A 19,289-nucleotide genomic window follows, 5' to 3' on the forward strand; every position below is an offset into this window, starting at 1 on the left:
AAAGTGATTTTTTTTTTCTTAGTGAGCATCCTCAAACAGATTGAGAATTTTATGAAAGTTGTTAATTATTCAAATATATTAAAATGGCAAGTATATTTTCACTGCATATTTCATAGTTTGATTGCAAATATTCAAAATGTGAGCAGTGCAACTTAATTGTAATTGTCCAGATAAGTCACATGCTCCTGATCCCTAACTGACTAAGGATACAAGCATTTTGGTTACAAATCCTGACGTGCACATTTTAAATTCAGTTTCTGTGAACATTCACATGTACGTCTTTGAAAATCAATTTCCATGAATAATTGCACTAATGAAATTCCATCATTTAAATATCCACAGAAAATGAACACCAGAGAGATGTGGCCAAGGGCCCAGAGAAGGCTTTTAAAAAATTAGAACAGTTGCAAACGCTTCTTACATTATTCACCCACTTTATTAGAAGCCATTATAAGAAAATTATACAAAATGATGAGACAGAGTTCTTTTCCTAATAAAAATACTGTTTTCAAGAAGATTTTGAATCAAAAGGTGCTCACTGGCAGGAATGGGGGAAAAATATTTCCTAGATGTTTTCTGGACTCTTCCCACCTGTTGTAAAATTTCTGGTGGCTCGTATGTCTGAGGGGGCTATGTCTTATCTTAAACTTAATGCATATACAWAAAAAGTCTGATACCTCAATAAATGATGAACTTCAGTGACTTTTTCTCTCCCCTCTAAAAACCTTGTCCCTTTTGATCTTCCTGGCTCTTACAGATTGCTGCTCCTTGGCTCCACAGCTCTGCTTCGTCTTTTTGGACCTCGACTGTGGAGAGGTCACTCTCCTTCTGCTGAGTTCAGTCTGATGTATATAGCTGAAAAATTGGGCTTTTGCCGCTTCCCAAGATTGAAATTCACTGCAGTGCTGCTTTTTATTTTTCCTTTGTATGCCGTTTTGAAATACGCTGCAAACTTATTTATCATTTAGACTCCAGAGCAGTTGGTACTTTCATTAAAGAGCAATCGCATTTGTCTGGCATCAGCTACGTTTCCAAAATCCTGGCTGATTCTCATTTGCAGTGACGGTATCACACACAGATGCCAAAACCTGATAATCTAGATCCGTGTCAGGCGTTATTTTAGTCTTATAAGCACGTTCTGTGGTCCGAAGAGAAATGGTGGTTCAGAAYTCCCCGAATAAAGAAACTGCAGCGCCTTGTTGAGCAGGATGTGACCCCACCACCACCATACGTGTGCATATACAGACTAGCGAGGCAACGCCGCCCTTCCTCATGTTGGTGCGGTTCCTCCTCGCTAGTGAGGCAATGCCACCTTTCCTCATGTTGGCATTTGGGCAGGTTTTGTTCCTCCTTCCCAAACGTGTTTGTGCAGCCACAGGTTGTTGTTGGCCACCTGCGCACACATCTGTCCAAACACTGATGGTTGGATAGGCTAATGTTACAAAAGTCTGGGAAAACTGTAATTTGCTATTCTTTGGATTGTTAAGCTAATTTCTATATAGTCAGTAAAAGAAATCAATGACAATCCCACTGACAGCCCCACTATTTTAAGTAACAGGGGACTGGGGTTCAGAGAGAACAAGAATTAGACTCAGCTCCACTCGTGTCAGTGGGACATTTTGTCAGCCACTCCAATATGGCTAAGACCTAACCCAGAATGACTTCCTAGCATCATAAAGCAAAGTAGTGGCACGATCGGAAACAAACGCCGGTCCATGCTTTAAGCTCAAGAGCATTTATCTTTCCTGCAGTCGGGTTCTAGGGAAGGAAGTAACTTCCCTTACACATTTTGAGCAACGGTCAGATGTCGTACCCAATAAATGCGTTTCACCAGTGTCCATGGTATGTCAGTATTCGGTGGTATAACCTTTGTGATAAGGCAGAACTAGTGATAAACTGTCTGACCTGCACTCTAGAGTGTGGGTTTGTTTTACCTCAGTTCGGGTACTTAACTAAGTCACCTGAGTTTGAGCCTCGTCAGCCAATGTTACTTCTCTAGTCAAGCAAGCAGGAAACGACAACACCAGGGATAGCTCAGCCCATCTAACATCTACATCTTCCGATGCTTTTTTCCTTCCTGTTGACCACAGCGGATGTCCATAATCCTAATCTAGCCATGTTATGCCTTGTTGTGCATCAAAATTTGCCATTCTAGTGCTATATATGAAATTCTAAACATCTTTTCACCTTCAGTCTGCTTCTACTGGTCTACTAAAAGTGCTTTCTTTATAATACTGGTTTCAGATGGAAGTTAGATGTCAAAGTCTCTTTAGAAATCCCCTTAGCTACTTCATGCTGCCTTTGTATTCCTAACTGCTTTTAAAACTCTGCTTGAAAGGCTCGGAAGCAAAGGGAGACCTCCTTATGTAGATCTCCCGTTAGAGAAGGGTAGAGACCTACTCGTTCACAGGAGGGCCCACGGCTTAATTCCTCCCCTCTCGGCAGTGGAAGTGTCACACCCGTATGCATACTTCATACGGCAACTTTGCATCACGTTTCAGGTACTTAATTGATTACTCTGTACAACCAAAACTTTCCTAATAACTGAATCAGCCTACACCTGCTGCTGGTACAGCAGTTGTCTGAGCAGTACGCTTCAGCTGCTGAATAAATCACTCCAAAAACATGAAGAAAAATACTCACTCTTTCATAACAATGATTGAAAACTTTATTCTGTGTGATGATCATCTTGAATACAATGCTTGTATGCCACAGTGAATTAAATAGGGTGATTTTCTCATGATTGAGTGGTCATATTGCCTGGAGATACTTTCCTCCGGCACAGAAGAATATAAGAATATACAGAGACTTCAGCTTTGTCAGTGAAGAATTTGTTGTATTTTCTTTCTGCAGTGTATGAAAGATATTTGATGTCAGTCTCATAAATTTCAGGAGCGAGCATCCACTGCTCTCATTCAACCTTTTCTGTGACAGAGAAATTGGTGCTTGACTGATTCGCAAATGAATAATTCTAACAAGGAGACCCATTTCTAGTGCACCACCTCATTTTTTTTTTTATTTCTTTCATTCTTTGCTTGTGATTATAAATGGCAAGGTTATCGGCTGATTAATGGTTGTTTTAACAATATTGGAAATTTCACGGGTGCCAATTCTGATCTTTTACGCATAACAAGTAACAATTTCTGTACTGATCCAACTCAAAAGGCATTAAGCATAGTAATGAATTGACCGGGCTCATGTCCATGGAGCTTTACTCATGAAATAGAAGTTCAAAAGAGAGGGAAGAAGCATGCCAGGGAGATTTCCATTTACTGATTCTGCAAACACGAAACCCAGGATACCTGAAACAACACACTAGCCCGAATAATTTGCATAAAACTCTCGATAGGTCACAAAGCTGTGTTTTTAACTCGCATATTGGAAAAATGAAACATAGTGACCTTATTATAGCATAACCCAATACGTTAACAGCATTATTAGATCATTTTGGGCTATTTTAGCATCTTACAGGAGCAATGGAAAGAAGCAGGAGACTGAAAGGGAGCGCCGAGGTCTTGGGGGTGATTGCTAGCCCTGGCCCTGCGTGGCCTTCCTCTCTTGGAGCGAAGAGGCCGTTTTATCCTGGTTTCAGGAATTTCATCAGCTGGTGGAAGGGGCCGCTGCGCTCCAGGGCTGGCGCAAGGGTCTTTCCTGCTGGCAGCAGTGAGCGCTGCGGAGGCAGCAGCCTGGGCTAGAGGAGGCGATGTCAAGGTTAAAAACCAGTGATGGAAGGAGGAATGATGAGAAAGCCCTGGATAAATGACAGGAAGCCGTTTCAGTGCATCGGCAGCCAAACTACTGACAARCATTTTGTAGACATCCCGGCAAAACAAGGTTTTAAAAAGCATTCAGATAGCACCAGTGGGATAACTGCGCAGCTGAGATGGGGATTTCCACCACGTGCGAGAAAGCAGAGATGCGTGGATTTGCATCTGCATCGGTCTGCATCACCTGAGCCAAAGTCTGGCCAGTTTAAGCCATCGGAGCTGGTAATTCCTCTGGGGTGATACTTTCGTCTGTAAAATGCCCTGAAGCCTGTCCATGAGAATAAGTACCTAAAAACAGCTATTTTATAGGTATTAAAAGTATTTAAAGTCTAGACACGAAAGGAAAATTGTACCAAATTTCAGAATTTCACAGAAATGTGAACTTCATCCTTTAGGGTACGTCCTTCCCTTCGCCCTTCCTTCTGCCTGTGAGGACAGAAGAACAAGGCGTAATTATAAAGATTTTTTTATATACAGTTGCCTTTATGTGACCTAAGAAGGAGCTACATTGATCTCAGGAGCGTGCAGGAATTCATATGCGCCCACTTGAAAGATTTTGACTGGGAGTGCACGCCTTGAAATACTGTTTTCATGTCTCTCTCTAACTCGGAGCCTTTGATCCTGCTGGTCCGGGAATGAAAGTGAAGCGCCGAACGTGCAGCAAAATCTGGCAAAGACTTTTAAAAGTTCCTCGCTATCCCCCCATAAAGCCTGAAGTTACGCTCGTCTCAAACTTTTGAGCTCCAAAGCGAAAATCTAATGCATTTGAGCACTTAATTAGCTGCTTAATTAGTAGGTTGGGGGACTAGAGCTAACACATACATCTTAAGAACTTACTAAAAAGCACAGATAGGTTATTTTGTAATATAGTTTCATATTTCTCTTGTCTTACGTCGCATGACCCTTCTCAACTCTGTTAAGACTGTGGTGACGCACACCCGGACTGGGGTTGTTGAGACGCCTGTGGCCTGGGCTGGTGGCCCGCGCGAGACCTCGGCAGAAGGGACAAGGACGGATCGGACYGAAGCAGCCCCGGTGCTGGTGGTTATTCAGCAGCTTTCCTTCCCTCAGCTAAATCAGCTGCTGAAAGGAAAACCGTCGCATTTCTTCACAGTCTGTCACATTAATCTTTTCTGATAAGTGAGGAGAAGGGTGAAAGACAGTTTGGGGGATTCGAAGATTTGATTAGCACCTTCCCAGGGCGTCGTCCCGTTTTCCCGGTTGTTATGCTAGTCAGAAACTGCCTTGCCTTGGTGGAGGCAGAAAAAATGCATGGGAAATGGCTGAAATTTGCCTCCCAGCTTGGTCCGAGGGCGGGCAACGGGCTTTCGCATGGGGTGCCGGAGTCGCTCGYGCGACGCTCCAGGGCTCTGCTGGTCCGTACGGCCCCAGCGCTGGAGGAGGATCTTCAAGGCAGAGCTTGGTGGTTTCGTCTTCACTAACCTTGCACYGAAGTTGCTGTTCAGGTGATGTGCTGTAGCACAAATGTTCATCTCTACAGGTTCCCTGCATTATTCAGAGAGCAAAACTAGAAAAAAAAAAAGATTAACAATTACAAGTGACAAGAAATGAAGGTAAAGCTCCTAGATTAGAATTCATATTTTAACAAATATACCAGTAGGAATGCAAAGGATCCCATCAAATTCACCTTCCTCTTAACTGCAGATCTGATTAAATTTGACCCTTGCACATGGATGAGGCAAAAAACAGTATTTTGGTTTATTGCAAAGGGAGAGGGAGAGAAAGAAGATTCTTCATTTTCTTTAATCTTTGCAGATGACAGTTGAGGATTATAACAAAGACATGAAAGGGAACAAAAAAGCTTTTTAATGTAGCTTGAGGTTTTTTTCTCCCCTTTGCATTTTTAATACAAACTGGAGTAGGGAAAATCAAACAAAAATATGTTAAATTTTATGCATCTCACTGTTTCCCTCATAGATCAAATTAAGGCACACTAACAGGTAAAGGCGCTTCAGGACTCCAGGGACTGTTCATTTTCTTTCTTTCCTTTGAAAACTAGCTGTCATTTAAAGAATGCTGCCATTTCCCCAAATATTTCATGCAATAATTTTCTTTCATTTGTCTCTAATGTTCTTTTGCTTACACAATACAGAGAAATCACTCATGAGCAGAGGGTCAGTTTGAGATCCACGCACTATTTGCATCATGACTAGATTTTGCATAATTCCCCCAGATCAGATATTGTGTGGATTTTAACAGTGTCCTCATGTTAATCCCCCACGTATAAATGAATTTTAGCTAGCCCATGTATCCATGCATAGCAAACCACTCTCACATTTTGCTGCCTGGGGCTGACTTTACGTCATTTTAGTTTGACATTTTAGTTCCCCATTTGTAAAAGTAGTTAAAGAGGCTTCCTTGACAAAATTTTTAGGCTCTAATGACAACAAATGCGACAGAAGAGCTGAATTTTGTTCTTTGCTGGTAAAGATGAGAATGCCGGTGAATTATGCTTAATCCCAAATTGTCATGTAAGTGATACGAATAGCAAAGAATAAATAATTTTTTGATTCATTCATCAATAGAAAAAAAGGGAGCTTGTTACACAGCTTTGTTTCCAGGAAAAAGGGCAGATCCAATACTATGTCCTGCCTTCTCAAGTGTTATGGTTAGCTCAGTAAAGTGAGGCCAAGGAGATCAAAATGGTTAAACGAGCTTAGGTTTATCGATTCACATTTGTGTAGATGAAAGACTTACTTTTGCAAAAAAAACCCACAACCTTTGCTCTTGGTGCCACTTTCATTGCCATTTTTTGTGTACATGCGCCTGAAGAAATCTTGCCCAAACTCCAGTTAACCCTGCTAGCATGTTAATGGCATTTACTCTCGTGTCCGCCTGCGTCTGGGGTGATGGCGCTTCATTTTTTATTGATTTGCCCATATGTCTTACACTTCATTGTCCCCCGCGCTACTTCACTTCTCCTGGTTTTGGCTGCATTTGTAACATGCATCGCAAATGTAGGCGGTACGCAGAGGGAGGTGTCGTCCTTGCTCGGCTTGCTCAGCGGCGCCGGGTGCACCGCGCTTGCGATGCACCGGGGGAGCTGCAAAGGTTCACATCTCCGCAGGGGACGAGGCCGATTTCTAAGCATGCTCGCATTCGAGTCGTTGCTTAAAGACCCCGCRCCCTTCGTGGTGATGCGCGCGGGACGTAGCCCGCAGGCTCGGCAGCAGGCRTAAWAGATGGTGAGATGACATCTTAAAGACAAGTCTTAACTATAGACTCGCTGTTCATCTCCTCAACTGCATTAAAATAAAAGCACTTAGCAGGTTCTCATTATGAATTGTCTTTGCTCCATTAAATGCTTTCCCTGGTGTATTAGAAGTAAAATGTGTCCTGCATCGGCCTGAGGATCTGTGAGAATATAGGCACCCCCAAAATAGGGAGGTGCTGGCAGCCCATGCCCGCTGGCGAGGTGTGCGGTTCGTTGCGGGGACACTTTGCTGCTTCTTCTAACGCAGCTTCTTCTAACACAGCTTCTTCTAGCGGTCATAAGAGACTCGACACCGAGATTGATTAAAAATTACAGGTTAGATTTTGTTCTTTTGAAATGTAGATGCGGAGGGCCCCCCTCCGTCCCTCATCCCTTGCATCTCCGGGAAGCAGCTCGCCAGAACTGCCGTCCTCAGGGACCGTGTAGATTAACTTTGGGGGATGTTTTAAGCGTGTCTGAGTATTAACATATTTTCATTATTTCTGTTACAGTAGTGCCCAGAGGTTCTAAAGAGATCAGGGCTTAATTGTGCAGGAACGTATTGTAAGTCACGACTTCAAAGAACTTATAGGCAAAAGGCTGAAGGAAAAGAAAGAAAATGTTAATACCGTAGGGACTGAAGATCACAGAAAGATGGTGACTTGTCCATCTCCCAAGAAGTGTCTGACATATTGCAAATGTAAATACAAATTTCCACTGCTCTGCTCAATATCTCACTCTCAGAGCAATTTTTTTTTTTTTCCTGAAGGCGGCTTTAACATTCAGGCAATAATTACCCAGGACCAAAAGGCTCAAATTTTGGTGCAATCAGCAATCAGCTAAACAGAAGCAACTAATTTTCAGGAGATACTGATACTCCTGGTGCTTAAAATACATGTTATTTAGCTGATTTTGTTTGAATATTGGATGGAACCTTTTGGCAGGAAAAAAAATGTGTCAAATTTCCAAAATTGAGAATCTGAATAGTTAGCTCAGTTGTTTGCAAGCCTTCCCAATCAGTTAGTTACATTTCATGCTTTCCTTTCGCTGAAGAGATACTTAGGCCAATCCTTTATAAGGAGAATACACACTTGAACTTTGCAGCACTTGGCAAGTTTAACTTAACTGAACACCGTTCTTCTTTCGTATTATGCATTGTTCAGTTTTCCAAAAGATGAAAATATATTCAATTTCTGTTGTATTAGAGAAAGGATAATTCCTGGTAGTTGTCTTATTTTATTGAAAGTAATACATGAGCTCTTTATTACCAATTTCAGTCATTCTGATAGTAAATCCTTTCAAGCAAATTTCCAAATGATCTAATACACTATATGAAATAAAATTATAAAGATGTTCTACTCATCCACCACTGAAATGCAGCCATTGCTGAGGTAGCAAGTGCCTAGAAGAAATAAAATATAACTGTTTTTGTCCAGCTGAAGACATGGGAGAACTGAACTCATTTGCAGAATATCACCATGATAGTCTGTTCTAATGGAATATTTTATAGTTAAATTTACTAATATCATTAGAAACTGCRAATATGATTGAAATACGTGTTAAAGAAAGTTTGATATCATTTCCCTACATTATGTTAAAGCCTTCTTCTAAGCTTTGCTCACAAGGGAAAGTGTGGGATTGTCCAAAATACATCATTCTTATAGTTTCTTTGTAAAGGAATTTAATCTAATGGCCATTAGGTGTGTTAGAGCCCGGTGGCTATTTGTAAAATCAGAGTCAAGGCACCTTTTGGGGGGTGATCGTATACGGTCCATTGCCTAAGGTAATTTCTGCACAGAGGAGGCCAGATCACTCCGTGGGCGTCCCGACCCCAGGCAAGACACGGCTGTAGCTCTGATGTTCCACGTGACCCACYGTGCACCCGGCTGTCTGACTAGCTCGGACACTAGAGCTCGCAACGCACAAACTTATTCAGCAGCCTGTTAAATCCAGGCTGTTTGCTCCAAGGTCTGATCCCAGTGTCCTCCCTTGAGAAGAGATTCCTCCTGAATTTGCAGAGAAATCCTGCAGATTGCCTCAGAGCCACCTGACCCAGCAAGACCTTGAGCAGCACTTCTGCCTTGCCCTTGTTCATCGTGGCACTCCTAGCTGGAAACTTGGTTGGACACTGTGCTTTGGGCTCCTCAATGTGTACAGGCAGGCTTGCATCCTCTGGGAAGCTCTCCCTTAGTCCCGGCAGTCTGGGCAGCCCTAACCCTAGCTGTAATGCTCCACTTCAGGTCTAAACTGCAGGAAAACTACACTGCTTGTGACCATGATGTTCAAGTCCCTGAATCTCTTCATTTCCCAGGATTCGATAACCCATGTCTGTGTGGGTTTATACTTCAATTTGACATTTGTGCTATTGATAGATCACCTCTTCCCGGCAATAAGCTGATGTTATCAGGTCTCCTGGTGGTATTGATTGCTGAGTATCGTGTTTTCATGGACCCAGACAGGAGTAAATTAGGCTGTTCTTTGGTAGCTTTTTGAGATGATTTTGACTGCTTTTCTGCCCTTTAGAGGGTTGTATAGCGGCTTTAGAAAGGAGCCATATTTCTCCTGAAGAAGTTATGCTGCTTGCAGCTAAATCCTCCATTTGTGTTGCCACTCCTTGCATCACTAATAAAGGGGGGTCAATGTGATTTTGGTGAAGAGAAGTGCGATAGTGATAGAGAGGAACAGAAGGGTCCTATGTGAGCACCATGGCTTGCAACTTCCCGTCAGGTTGTCGTCACAGCCAGGCTCCTGCCTCATCCCGTGTGCGTTAGGAGGTATCAGCATTGGCTAATTTAGGTGGAACGGATCCCGTGAAGCCGTCTGGTCTAAGCCCTCATTCGGAGCAGGGCCAGCTTCGAAGTTAGCTCTGGTTGCTCAGGGTCATACACACTCGACTGCTGAACATCTTCGCAAACGGGTATTTCACAACCTTGCTGGGCCTCTGCTCCAATGCTTGACAACCTTCCTGATTTTTTTTTTTTTTTGCTAATAACTGATAGGAATTTCCCTTGCTGCAGCCTGCACCTTGTCATTTGGCTGCGGGACTTTGTCAGACCCCATCTGTTTTGACAAGATATCTTTGTTTCCGCTTCATCTATGGGTAGGCCACAGCTGTTTCTTACGATGGAGATCTCGCTGCTGTCTCTGCCATCCCAAGGGTAGATTGCTGTAGCAAGTTCTCCATAAGCCCGCAGTTAAACCGGCTTGGTAATGGAAAAGGAGCAGAAGGTGGCAGCTTTCTTCTGAAGCGAGCCCTGGCAGCATGAGCGTGGTGCTGTGCTGCCCTCAGAAATTCATGCTGATGCGCAGGCTGGGTAAAAGCGATCGGGTGTAAACGACTTGCTGCTTCCCTTCGAGCCTCACTGTCCGCTGGGATCAGTACAGGCTCACAGAGGTCCTGGGTGAAGAGGCTTGAATTTATAGCTGACCTTCATTGTTATTTTATTGTTTAGATCACGTTAAAAGAACTTCCGATGGTTTTAATTACAGGATAGCAATGATGTTTAGGCCAGAGAGCAGCGGTGAGATCGTTCTGTGTGGTCGTGGTAGGTGAGCAAGGTTTTCATGATGACCAGGAAGCTCCGTCTCGGCTTCAGAGGTCGCCGGGTGTTGCCGGGGTCACTCTGCAGGTCCCTCATGTTGGGCAATCATTAAAATGGGAAGCAAGTGGAGGGCTCGAGGACAAACCTTGATTTCAGAGATAGAGGAGCCGAACTGGAAGATCAGCTGAGAGCACTAACATCTTTATGCCGCTGTTGTTTAAGGCTCAGAGTTTTCCTTGGGTTGGAGTTCACATCTAGTTGTCAAGCATTTATTTTATATTTATAGTTTAAAGAGAAAATTAAATGATATGTGAAAACTCAGCATTTATCAAAAGATCATGCATAATGGCCATAGAGATGTCACAATTTTACCCTTCTCTTAAAGAAGAAAATAACTATGATAGCTTGAATGAGTTGCTATTTGTTGATTTTTTTTTTTCCAGTGGCATCATCTGTCAGTGCAAGAAATTAATTCTGTTCATGCTTAGTCTGGGCTTCTTTCACTTCCTTTTTTTTTAACTGATCTGCACAACACAACTTTATTTCCAGAGGATGCTCTGCACCAGTATCGACATGGTGGATTCTTGGCTGATGCTCTAATTAAAACTGAGTTCTTTGGTTTCTTCAAAGGCATAAAGAGATTTCTTTTGCTAGAAAAAGTCTATAATGCTCTTCTGCTCCTGCTCGAGAATAGCAAATGCAAGTTATACTACTACTGTTATATAGTTGCTTTCCTCACTGTGATGAATGGTAGTCAGCAGAGAAAAATTCAGAGTTAACCTCTGAATTCTTGTAACTGTACCGTGACTAACTTTTTGAAAGCCCCTGTCTCTTCCTTGCTTCTTCCCTGTGTTTCTGCCAGGAACGCTAACATCCYTTGTTCCATTAGCCACTGCCGTTATTAGGAGGTTTATGCTTAAAAGCTTTCCTCATCTGAACTCCCACTCCAGGCAGTGGCGTTTTTCCAAAGAGAGCCCTGGAATGACCCCAGCAGTATTATTCATATATAATGCAGTTTAAAAAGCAACTGTTTGCCATATGATAATATTAATGCTTTTTCACTTTTACATTGTATTAGGCTAAATCCAACTCTAATACTTCATTCAAACGCTGTACCATGGCAAATTGACTTTTTTCCTCTTATCTAAGAGGAGACTAAGGCAATTATTTATTGCACCGGTTAACAGGAACTCAAATTAACCATCTGATTTTTTTCATGTTTTTAACATAAAGCTACAGATCGCATCCTCATCCAAATCTTAGCATTTTGCAAATGTAACCCTACCCAACCTAGTTATAAACATTAATCAAATGTCAGACTCTTTGATTTATAAAATTTGGTGTACTATATATTGTGCTGTATGGGCTGTTGTAATGAAGGATGTGTTGATAATATAGTCTCCATTTCTGAATTCTCCATGTAGATATCACATTTTTTCCAACTAATTCATCTATTTCTGGGAATACATTTTTCATGAGCAAGTTAGGAGTAAGTCCCTCATTTTGCTTATTAATTATTGGGAATTCACAATATATTTTGACTAGACCTGAAGTCCAAATGTCTGTGTTCTTGCTGTAATCAGTGGAGAAATATGCCTCAGTTAGAGGCTGATTCATCTTACCTTTCTTAAATGTCTCTCTTGGCGTGTGATGCGTTGTCCTTCAGAGGTGCCTGTCTCTCCGGGCACTGTAGGGACAGCTCTAGCGAACTAAACCATGTGCCTCGCTTACAGACAGCTAAAAAGAGAGAAGATGAATTCCACTGTCCATCTCCATATGTGCTCTCTAAATATAGCCACTTAAAGTTCACTGCTTCCATCCATTAGTGTAAAAATAAAAAATGCATAGCAACATGCTGAGGCACGTTTATTTTAAAATGTTACTGAGTATGTAGAAAAAAATAAGATGCAAAATTTGCCCCACTGTGATACCAGTCAACCAACAAATAATTGATAAGTCTCAGAGTCCTAAAGCTTCATCTTTCAGTATTCTTCCCTAATTTTACCAGGCCTTACACTGGAGAATGATCTGCGTTAACCCCTTGCATAACTCCATCAAAGGCATCTTTCAACATGGATAATTAGGCACAACAGTTGGGAGGTCGATAGAAGAAAGAAGCTGTGGTAGAGATGGAGGCAGGCTACGCTTGTGCATATGAATTTCTTTTTCTTATGCAGAAGCTACAGAATGTGCCATTATTAAATACTCAGCTAAACAACGACCTCATATCTCAATAAATAAATCTTAATATGGAATCTGGAGGGTTGCAATGCTTAAATTAGAAATTAAAAGTAGCATGCTAATAGATAGTGGAAATCATATGAAAATATATACTACATCTCTGTGAATACAAAATAATTTCCTCATGACTAATGACATTACAATGAATACTAACTGAATTAATAGCCATACAATACTTAGCGTAGGGAGTTATTAATGCACCAGTCATTCATTTGGCAATTTTTAAAGTTTAGCTCTTTTGGGAAATTAGCACAGAAGTTACCTGAATATTGAACAGATATGTCCCCATTTCTACTGGACATAAAATTAAGTTTAAAATATGTGGGTGGGAAGGATATTAGTAACAACATAGAACAAGTACTTAAAGTTTATTAATTCATTTCAGATTTACTGTAATAGTAGTAATCACGCTGCGCTCTTTTGGCATTACTGTAGATGAACTATGTAAGCGTGCAGCAGCTCTTTTGCAATGCCGCATTACTAAGTGCCTTCCCACRCGCAAACATTTCTTTTTTTCACCAAAGCACCGTGAGACGGCAGTTCCCACGTTCACCACGTGCACGAGCGCCCAACATAGGCAGCTCTAATTTTCTTCTGTACAAACAAAACTAACCTCTCTACTGAAACAAATACCCAGGAAAAGCGGTTACGGTGGCGCGTGGGCTGCTCTAATTTGGGTTACGAACCAAACATGCCGCCGCTGTAGCCCTGGAGAAATTAATGCCTAAGGTTCACCGAAAAGCGTTGCAGAATCCCAGGAAAATGGGACCCTAATCCGTCTCCTCCCAAACGGGCACAGGAGACTTTTGGAGCCGGCTGAAGCAGCCCGACGTGCTGCACCGCCAGGTCCTGCCTTCCCGCGGGAGCCGGGCGCTGCCTTCGGCTGCTCCATGGGTGCCGCGCCAGCCGCTCGCCCCCGGCACCGTCCCAGGCGTCCCGTCTGCTGGGTGCTGTGGCTCGTGTTAGCGCTGGTCACGCAAAGCCAGTCCCAGGTCTCTTATGTGGGCAAAGCTGCTGCTGATGTAAAGGAGAACTTTAGCTCTCGAAAGCCCGAGATACCATCAAAAGACTGAGGTGAGGAAAGATTTTGGAAAGGGAACAAAAAATGAAGGATAACCGTCGTGCTGGTTGTTTGTTCTGCACAGGTGTTTGCTTAACTTTATTTGTTTTCTCCTTTTTTTTTTTTCCAGGAGAACGCTTACCCGCTGTGCATCCCACGTCCGACTCTAACACTGTGCACTTTGTCTTGCCCTCTTTGTTTTCTCCTGCAGAGCCGAGTTCCCACTATGTCATTTCCCTAAAGGCCTTCAACAACGCGGGTGAGGGAGTCCCCCTGTACGAAAGCGCGACCACCCGGTCCATGACAGGTGAGTGGGAGATGCTGGTCCGTGCTCCGTCCCACATCACCTGACATTAACCTTGCAGACGGGCGCATCCGGCAAAAACATTTTGGCCAAGGCAATGGAGAGCTGTGCAACCCCCAAGTCCCTGCTAGAATAAATCAGGTTCATTTTCCACTGTGTTGTAACTATACAGCTAGAATGAATTAATTACCCTTTCCAGATGTTTGCTCTCTATTTTTTTTCCCAGCAGCTATGAAATAATGGGATGCTCACAAACGCTTGCTCGTTGGGGCGCTTTGGCTTGGGAGAAGCATGACTCCCAGACAATTTAAATATACAGAGATCAGCTTAGAATAGCGGCTATTAAAATGAACGATACCCAGACGTAATTATTTTCTGTATCTTTTATTTTTAAAATATCTTAAATTAAAATGAATTCGTTAAAAACAAACTCTCACCAGGCACATTAACAGAAGCACTTAGAGGGGCTGGGTAAGATTAAGGAACATATTTATAAGAATTACCTCGCAGGAGGAGGCTTACGGGAGAGATTAGCCAGTGCTAACGGAGAAAGTGCTTTTAGGCAGCAGTTTCCCATAGATGCGTTGTTGGGACAGCAGCAAAGCTATAAATGTAGAGTTATTCTTGTGCAGCGCTGTTGTCTGGACCGCCTCGTTGCTTGGCTGTAGTCACTGGTGAGTGGGTGGGACTGATGAGGGACTAAAAGTGCAGAACTGAAGAAAAAATGTGCTTTTTCCTCCGGAGCAACACCGTCATTTGGTGAAGTTTTTTCCTGTGTTTCACCCAGTGTGTTCAGAGCYTCCTGAAAAGGGGAGCAGTGTCACTGAGAGCAAAAGGAATCGCTGACCGTCTCACTTGGGTGGATCACGAGGAATAAATGCACCAAATGGCAGTTCGGTGGCTCTAAAAGGAAAAAAAMCATCTTTTCTCCATATGTTTTTGTGAAGTATTCCCATAAGAAATCTTGGAAAGTCAGAAGAAGGAAAAAAAGAGATTAATTATACAATCAAGGGCAACTGTGACAAACTACATTAGAGATAATAGTTGTCAGGGAGCTACTGGCTTCAAAATTGTTGATTTTATTTCTTGTCTGGAGTCTACAGAGGTCATTCCTGCTGAGCGTGCCAACAACATGTGTCGTATAAAATCGTTCTCCAGTGAGTTTTCTTCCGGATCCACAGGGGTTTTTATAAACCTTTTGTTCCTTGGTTGATTCTATTTAAATATTACCTGGTCCACCTCTGGGATTTGATTTTATGTGTGTATTTAAAGGAAACGATATCCAGGGGTGGAAAAGGCACTCGGGGCTTGGGCTTGGCTTTGGCGAAGCATCCGCAGGCGTTGCCGCTTGACACTTACTCTTGCGTGGCCAAGAGCAGGTCTCGGAAGGAGAACCAGCACCGTCTCCTGGCCCTCAGCAGCCGCCTCCGGAAGGAGTCCGGAGCCGGGGGCGGCCGTGCAGGAGGTTTCAGCCAGTGCTTTCTGCAACGGGGGAAACCGCGGTGACCGCGGGCTGCAGGCAGCTGCCGAGCTGCTCTGCCCCAGGCCCTATGTGTGTCCTTCCAGCGTTCACAGGGACGTATCTTGGTACTCGGTTGTGTGTAAATATTGCGTAAGCTGAAGTTACAGAGCACACAACAGCAGCAAAACGAATTTCTGAAGAGAGCAAAAAACCTATYTTTTGTCAAGAGATTGCAGTTTCTAAATGACAGATGTCCATGCATAAAAACTGGCAAATGAAACTTCTTTGGAAAATGGAGGCTGTATTTAGGGACCTATTTTCAGACACCGGTGGATTATAGACATTTCACTCTTTCCTGGTTCAGTGATGACATGCTTCAGAAACCAAACTCTCTTGGTTGATTCATTCTAACCACTTGTTTTGCTAAACCTAGCCTCTTTTCATAATCTCCTGTACAGCAGGCCTTCCGTTTTCAGTATGGGAACGACTGGAGAAAGGATCTGCGGTATGTGCTAAAATATGAGCTTTAGCTCCATTCATATTAACTTCCATCACTAGCTATGTGCGCAAACACAGAAACAAGAATTGCTCCCGTTCCCAACTTTGCAGACAATTCTGGAAAATTTCAGTTCAGAACAAGAAACTGGTAACTTTCAACCTTGTAGAAGATCGATTCACCGGCATTAGGCAAAAAATGATCCAGCTGCCCATCCCTCGCCATGCGGAGTAGGTGTTTGGCTTTTGGAGCACCAGSACTACCACCAGCTTGCTTCGCTTCCTTCAGCATTCATATTCAAACTTCATGTAGAAAAGCCTTTGATGAAAGAAGCAACAAAAGAAATCGGTTGAACCAATGGCTCATTGTACATTTTAAACCTCCTTGTCTCCTCTGGTTTTCACTCAAGGCTGTGGCCTCCTGAAGTTCTAAATAATGAATTACAGAATCAAAAAACACAAGTGATCAAAGGGTGTCAGAAGTTTGAAGCGCGCAGTGGAGCAGACAAACTGTAGCAGCTGTCAGCGAGGAAATTAGCAGAGTCATTTAGGCTTTGGTTAGTTGCTTAGCACATTGTTTTAGGGCAGACAAAAACTTTTGGCATGCTTTTGCTGTATTTTACGCGCTGCCATTGGAAATTGTATTTAGAAAAATCACAATTGGTAAATAATGAGACAGTAAGGGTAGTTTTAAAATACAGGTCTGAGGTTGTCCACAGAGGCTTAACCCTTGACTGAGGATAGAAGTGCCTAGACTAAACAGAAAACGTCTCTGGTGAATTCCAGCACAATTCAGGCACAAAGTGAAGAGAGATTGTAATTTGTACAATGGCCACTATCATTTTCATTTAGAAATAATGACCGCAATAGCAAGGAGTGATGGTGCTGAAGCTGCTGCTGCCGCCCACCTTAGCCCGGAGGTTAGAGTAAACACACAGGGGCTGGGGAGTGTAAGTTTTCTTTTCTGAGAAGACTTATGTTGCTGTGTCTCATGTTGGAGGTAAACGCCTTAAGCACCGGTCTGTGGACTCTGGTGGTAGGAAAAGAAGGGAGTTCTTCATTCTTCTGAAGCAGAGCCACAGAGAAGCCGAGAGTGTGAAAGGCATTAGGGCCAAACAGCATGCGAATCAGGAGGAGATTAATTCTGTAAACCAGTGGTTTGACTACTTGGCAAAGAGAGGCGAGAGCTGAGATTTTCTTAATTATTTTGGAGTTTTTATCCCATGACTCCGTAGTACAGCTAAACAGCCTAGATCATTCTCTGCTCCCAGAGGATCCCTCCTGTTCACCATCCTTTGTGATCCATGACTTCGTTACTCTTAGTTGGAGAGTTGCTTGGTTGCAACAGGAGAGTTGGAGGGTTCCCTTGCCCAGGCTGCTCTGTCAGCAGAGCACCCATCGCAGGACTGGTGGGTGTGGGTCTTCTCAAAAGTTTTCAAACCTTCTGAAAAAGGTCTCAACTCCAGAGAAAATCTCAAGCCCAGGTCTCCATTCCTGAGTACATCCTTGAGCCAGCAGCCCAGTGAAAGGTGGACACCTTCCCACACTTGTAAAGAGGATGAGCCCTGCTCAAGGATGAGGCATGCTGTCAAGGAGGTGAAGTCCAGATACTCTGGACTTTAAGGGAACTGAACTAGTTGGTCGTGGTTATGCTCAGCCTAACCTTCAGGTACTTAACTAAACTGGCTGACATAGGAACAGTCTACCAAAGCCACGTTCTGAGTCTGGCCTGAAGTCTGGTTCTTCTCTCACGCCACCATGACTTAGAGTAATCATAGGTAAAAAGAAATGGGAGGAGAAGGGGGGCTGCAGTTATCTTGACAGCCTTAGTTAACTGGCTGCATCAGCGTGCAACTCGGAACTGAACTCGTGGAAATGAAATGAAATGTTTGCAACTGCTTCTGTATTAAAGCCCACCAGAATTTGCCCCATCTGTTATACTAACTTCGCACAGTACAATGTTGTGCCATGTGCATGGACCGTGTAGTATTGTGTTCAGTCTCTTGCTCTCCAAAGGCTACCTGMTCACGGATACATGACGGAAGGAATGTGCTTATTCCTCAAGGAGGAAACCTGCTTGAAGATGAGAAAGATAATCCATATGTCTATACCTGGATGCACACATTTATCATGATGACACTATTAGATCAACAATTGCAAAATCCTCATTTTAGTATTGAAATTTTTATGTTCTGTTTTGCCTAACAAATGTTTGGGCAGATGCAGAGTATGTTCCTCTGAAGAGCCTAAAACAACAAAGGAGTCTGCAGAGAAAGAGAAAAGTATAGGTAAACTCCTACACACGAGTGTGTGACATGTCTATAAAAACAGGTTTGAGGATGACGCACTCTCTACTTTGTAGGTGTTTCTAATAATGTATCATTCGTGCACTTTAATTTTTTCAGAAATTGTAAATCATTTTAAGGAGAAACTGTACATTCTGACTTCATCTTATGTGAAGAAAACAAAGCATACCTGAAAGTATTTGAACAAGTTTTGAAAAAGAGCACTTAGTGCTGGTTAGTTTTATTATAGTAATGTAACTGAAATGCTGTTGATGTGTCTTCATTTTGCATTAATGCCTTTCTTTTTGTTCTTCTCATGTTCCTCCTCCTCATTAATGCCATGCATTTAACCCATCGTGATGTGTGCCCCTTGGTGGCTGTTTGTGTTTTGTTTTCTTTTTTTCTGTTTAACTACCTATTCCTTTGTTTTGGAATGCTCATTTGGTGATGTATGAACCCAGACCCCATTGATCCATTAGAAGTTGATTTTTATCCTTTGCTTGATGATTTCCCTACCTCAGTCCCAGATATCTCCACCCCCATGCTCCCACCAGTAGGTGTCCAGGCTGTTGCACTTACCCATGACGCAGTGAGGGTCATCTGGGCAGACAACTCTGTCCCAAAGAACCAAAAGACTACTGAGGTTCGCTTTTACACTGTCCGATGGAGAACCAGCTATTCTACGAGTGCTAAATACAAGGTGAAATTTTAACACATTATGAATTGATGAGCTATTTCATGTGTTCCTATTTTATTTGCAAAGACTCTAAATTGGCTTTTAGGAACTTCCCTCAGCCAAAATTCCCATGTCAATCAAGGGGAGACTAGCCTGAGTAACTACTGCTTGGTACAACCCCCTGTGTTTGGTTTCATGAAAATGCTATATTTTAATTCCATATGCCAGTTGTTGGAAGTTTTG

At 42.8% G+C, this 19,289-nt stretch overlaps 1 protein-coding gene across 1 annotated transcript in view; it reads left to right on the forward strand.

The window, feature by feature from the left end:
• Positions 1-19,289, forward strand: part of DCC (DCC netrin 1 receptor) — a 593,999-nt gene that overhangs the window by 500,608 nt on the left and 74,102 nt on the right. Inside the window, exons 16-17 of the mRNA XM_026092248.1 lie at positions 14,036-14,131; positions 18,832-19,070. Of these exons, the coding sequence (XP_025948033.1) occupies positions 14,036-14,131; positions 18,832-19,070 (335 nt within the window). The remainder of the gene's footprint in view (positions 1-14,035; positions 14,132-18,831; positions 19,071-19,289) is intronic.

Source organism: Apteryx rowi, unplaced genomic scaffold (genome assembly GCF_003343035.1).
Source record: "Apteryx rowi isolate R43461 unplaced genomic scaffold, aptRow1 scaffold_95, whole genome shotgun sequence".
Lineage (NCBI taxonomy): Eukaryota > Metazoa > Chordata > Aves > Apterygiformes > Apterygidae > Apteryx > Apteryx rowi.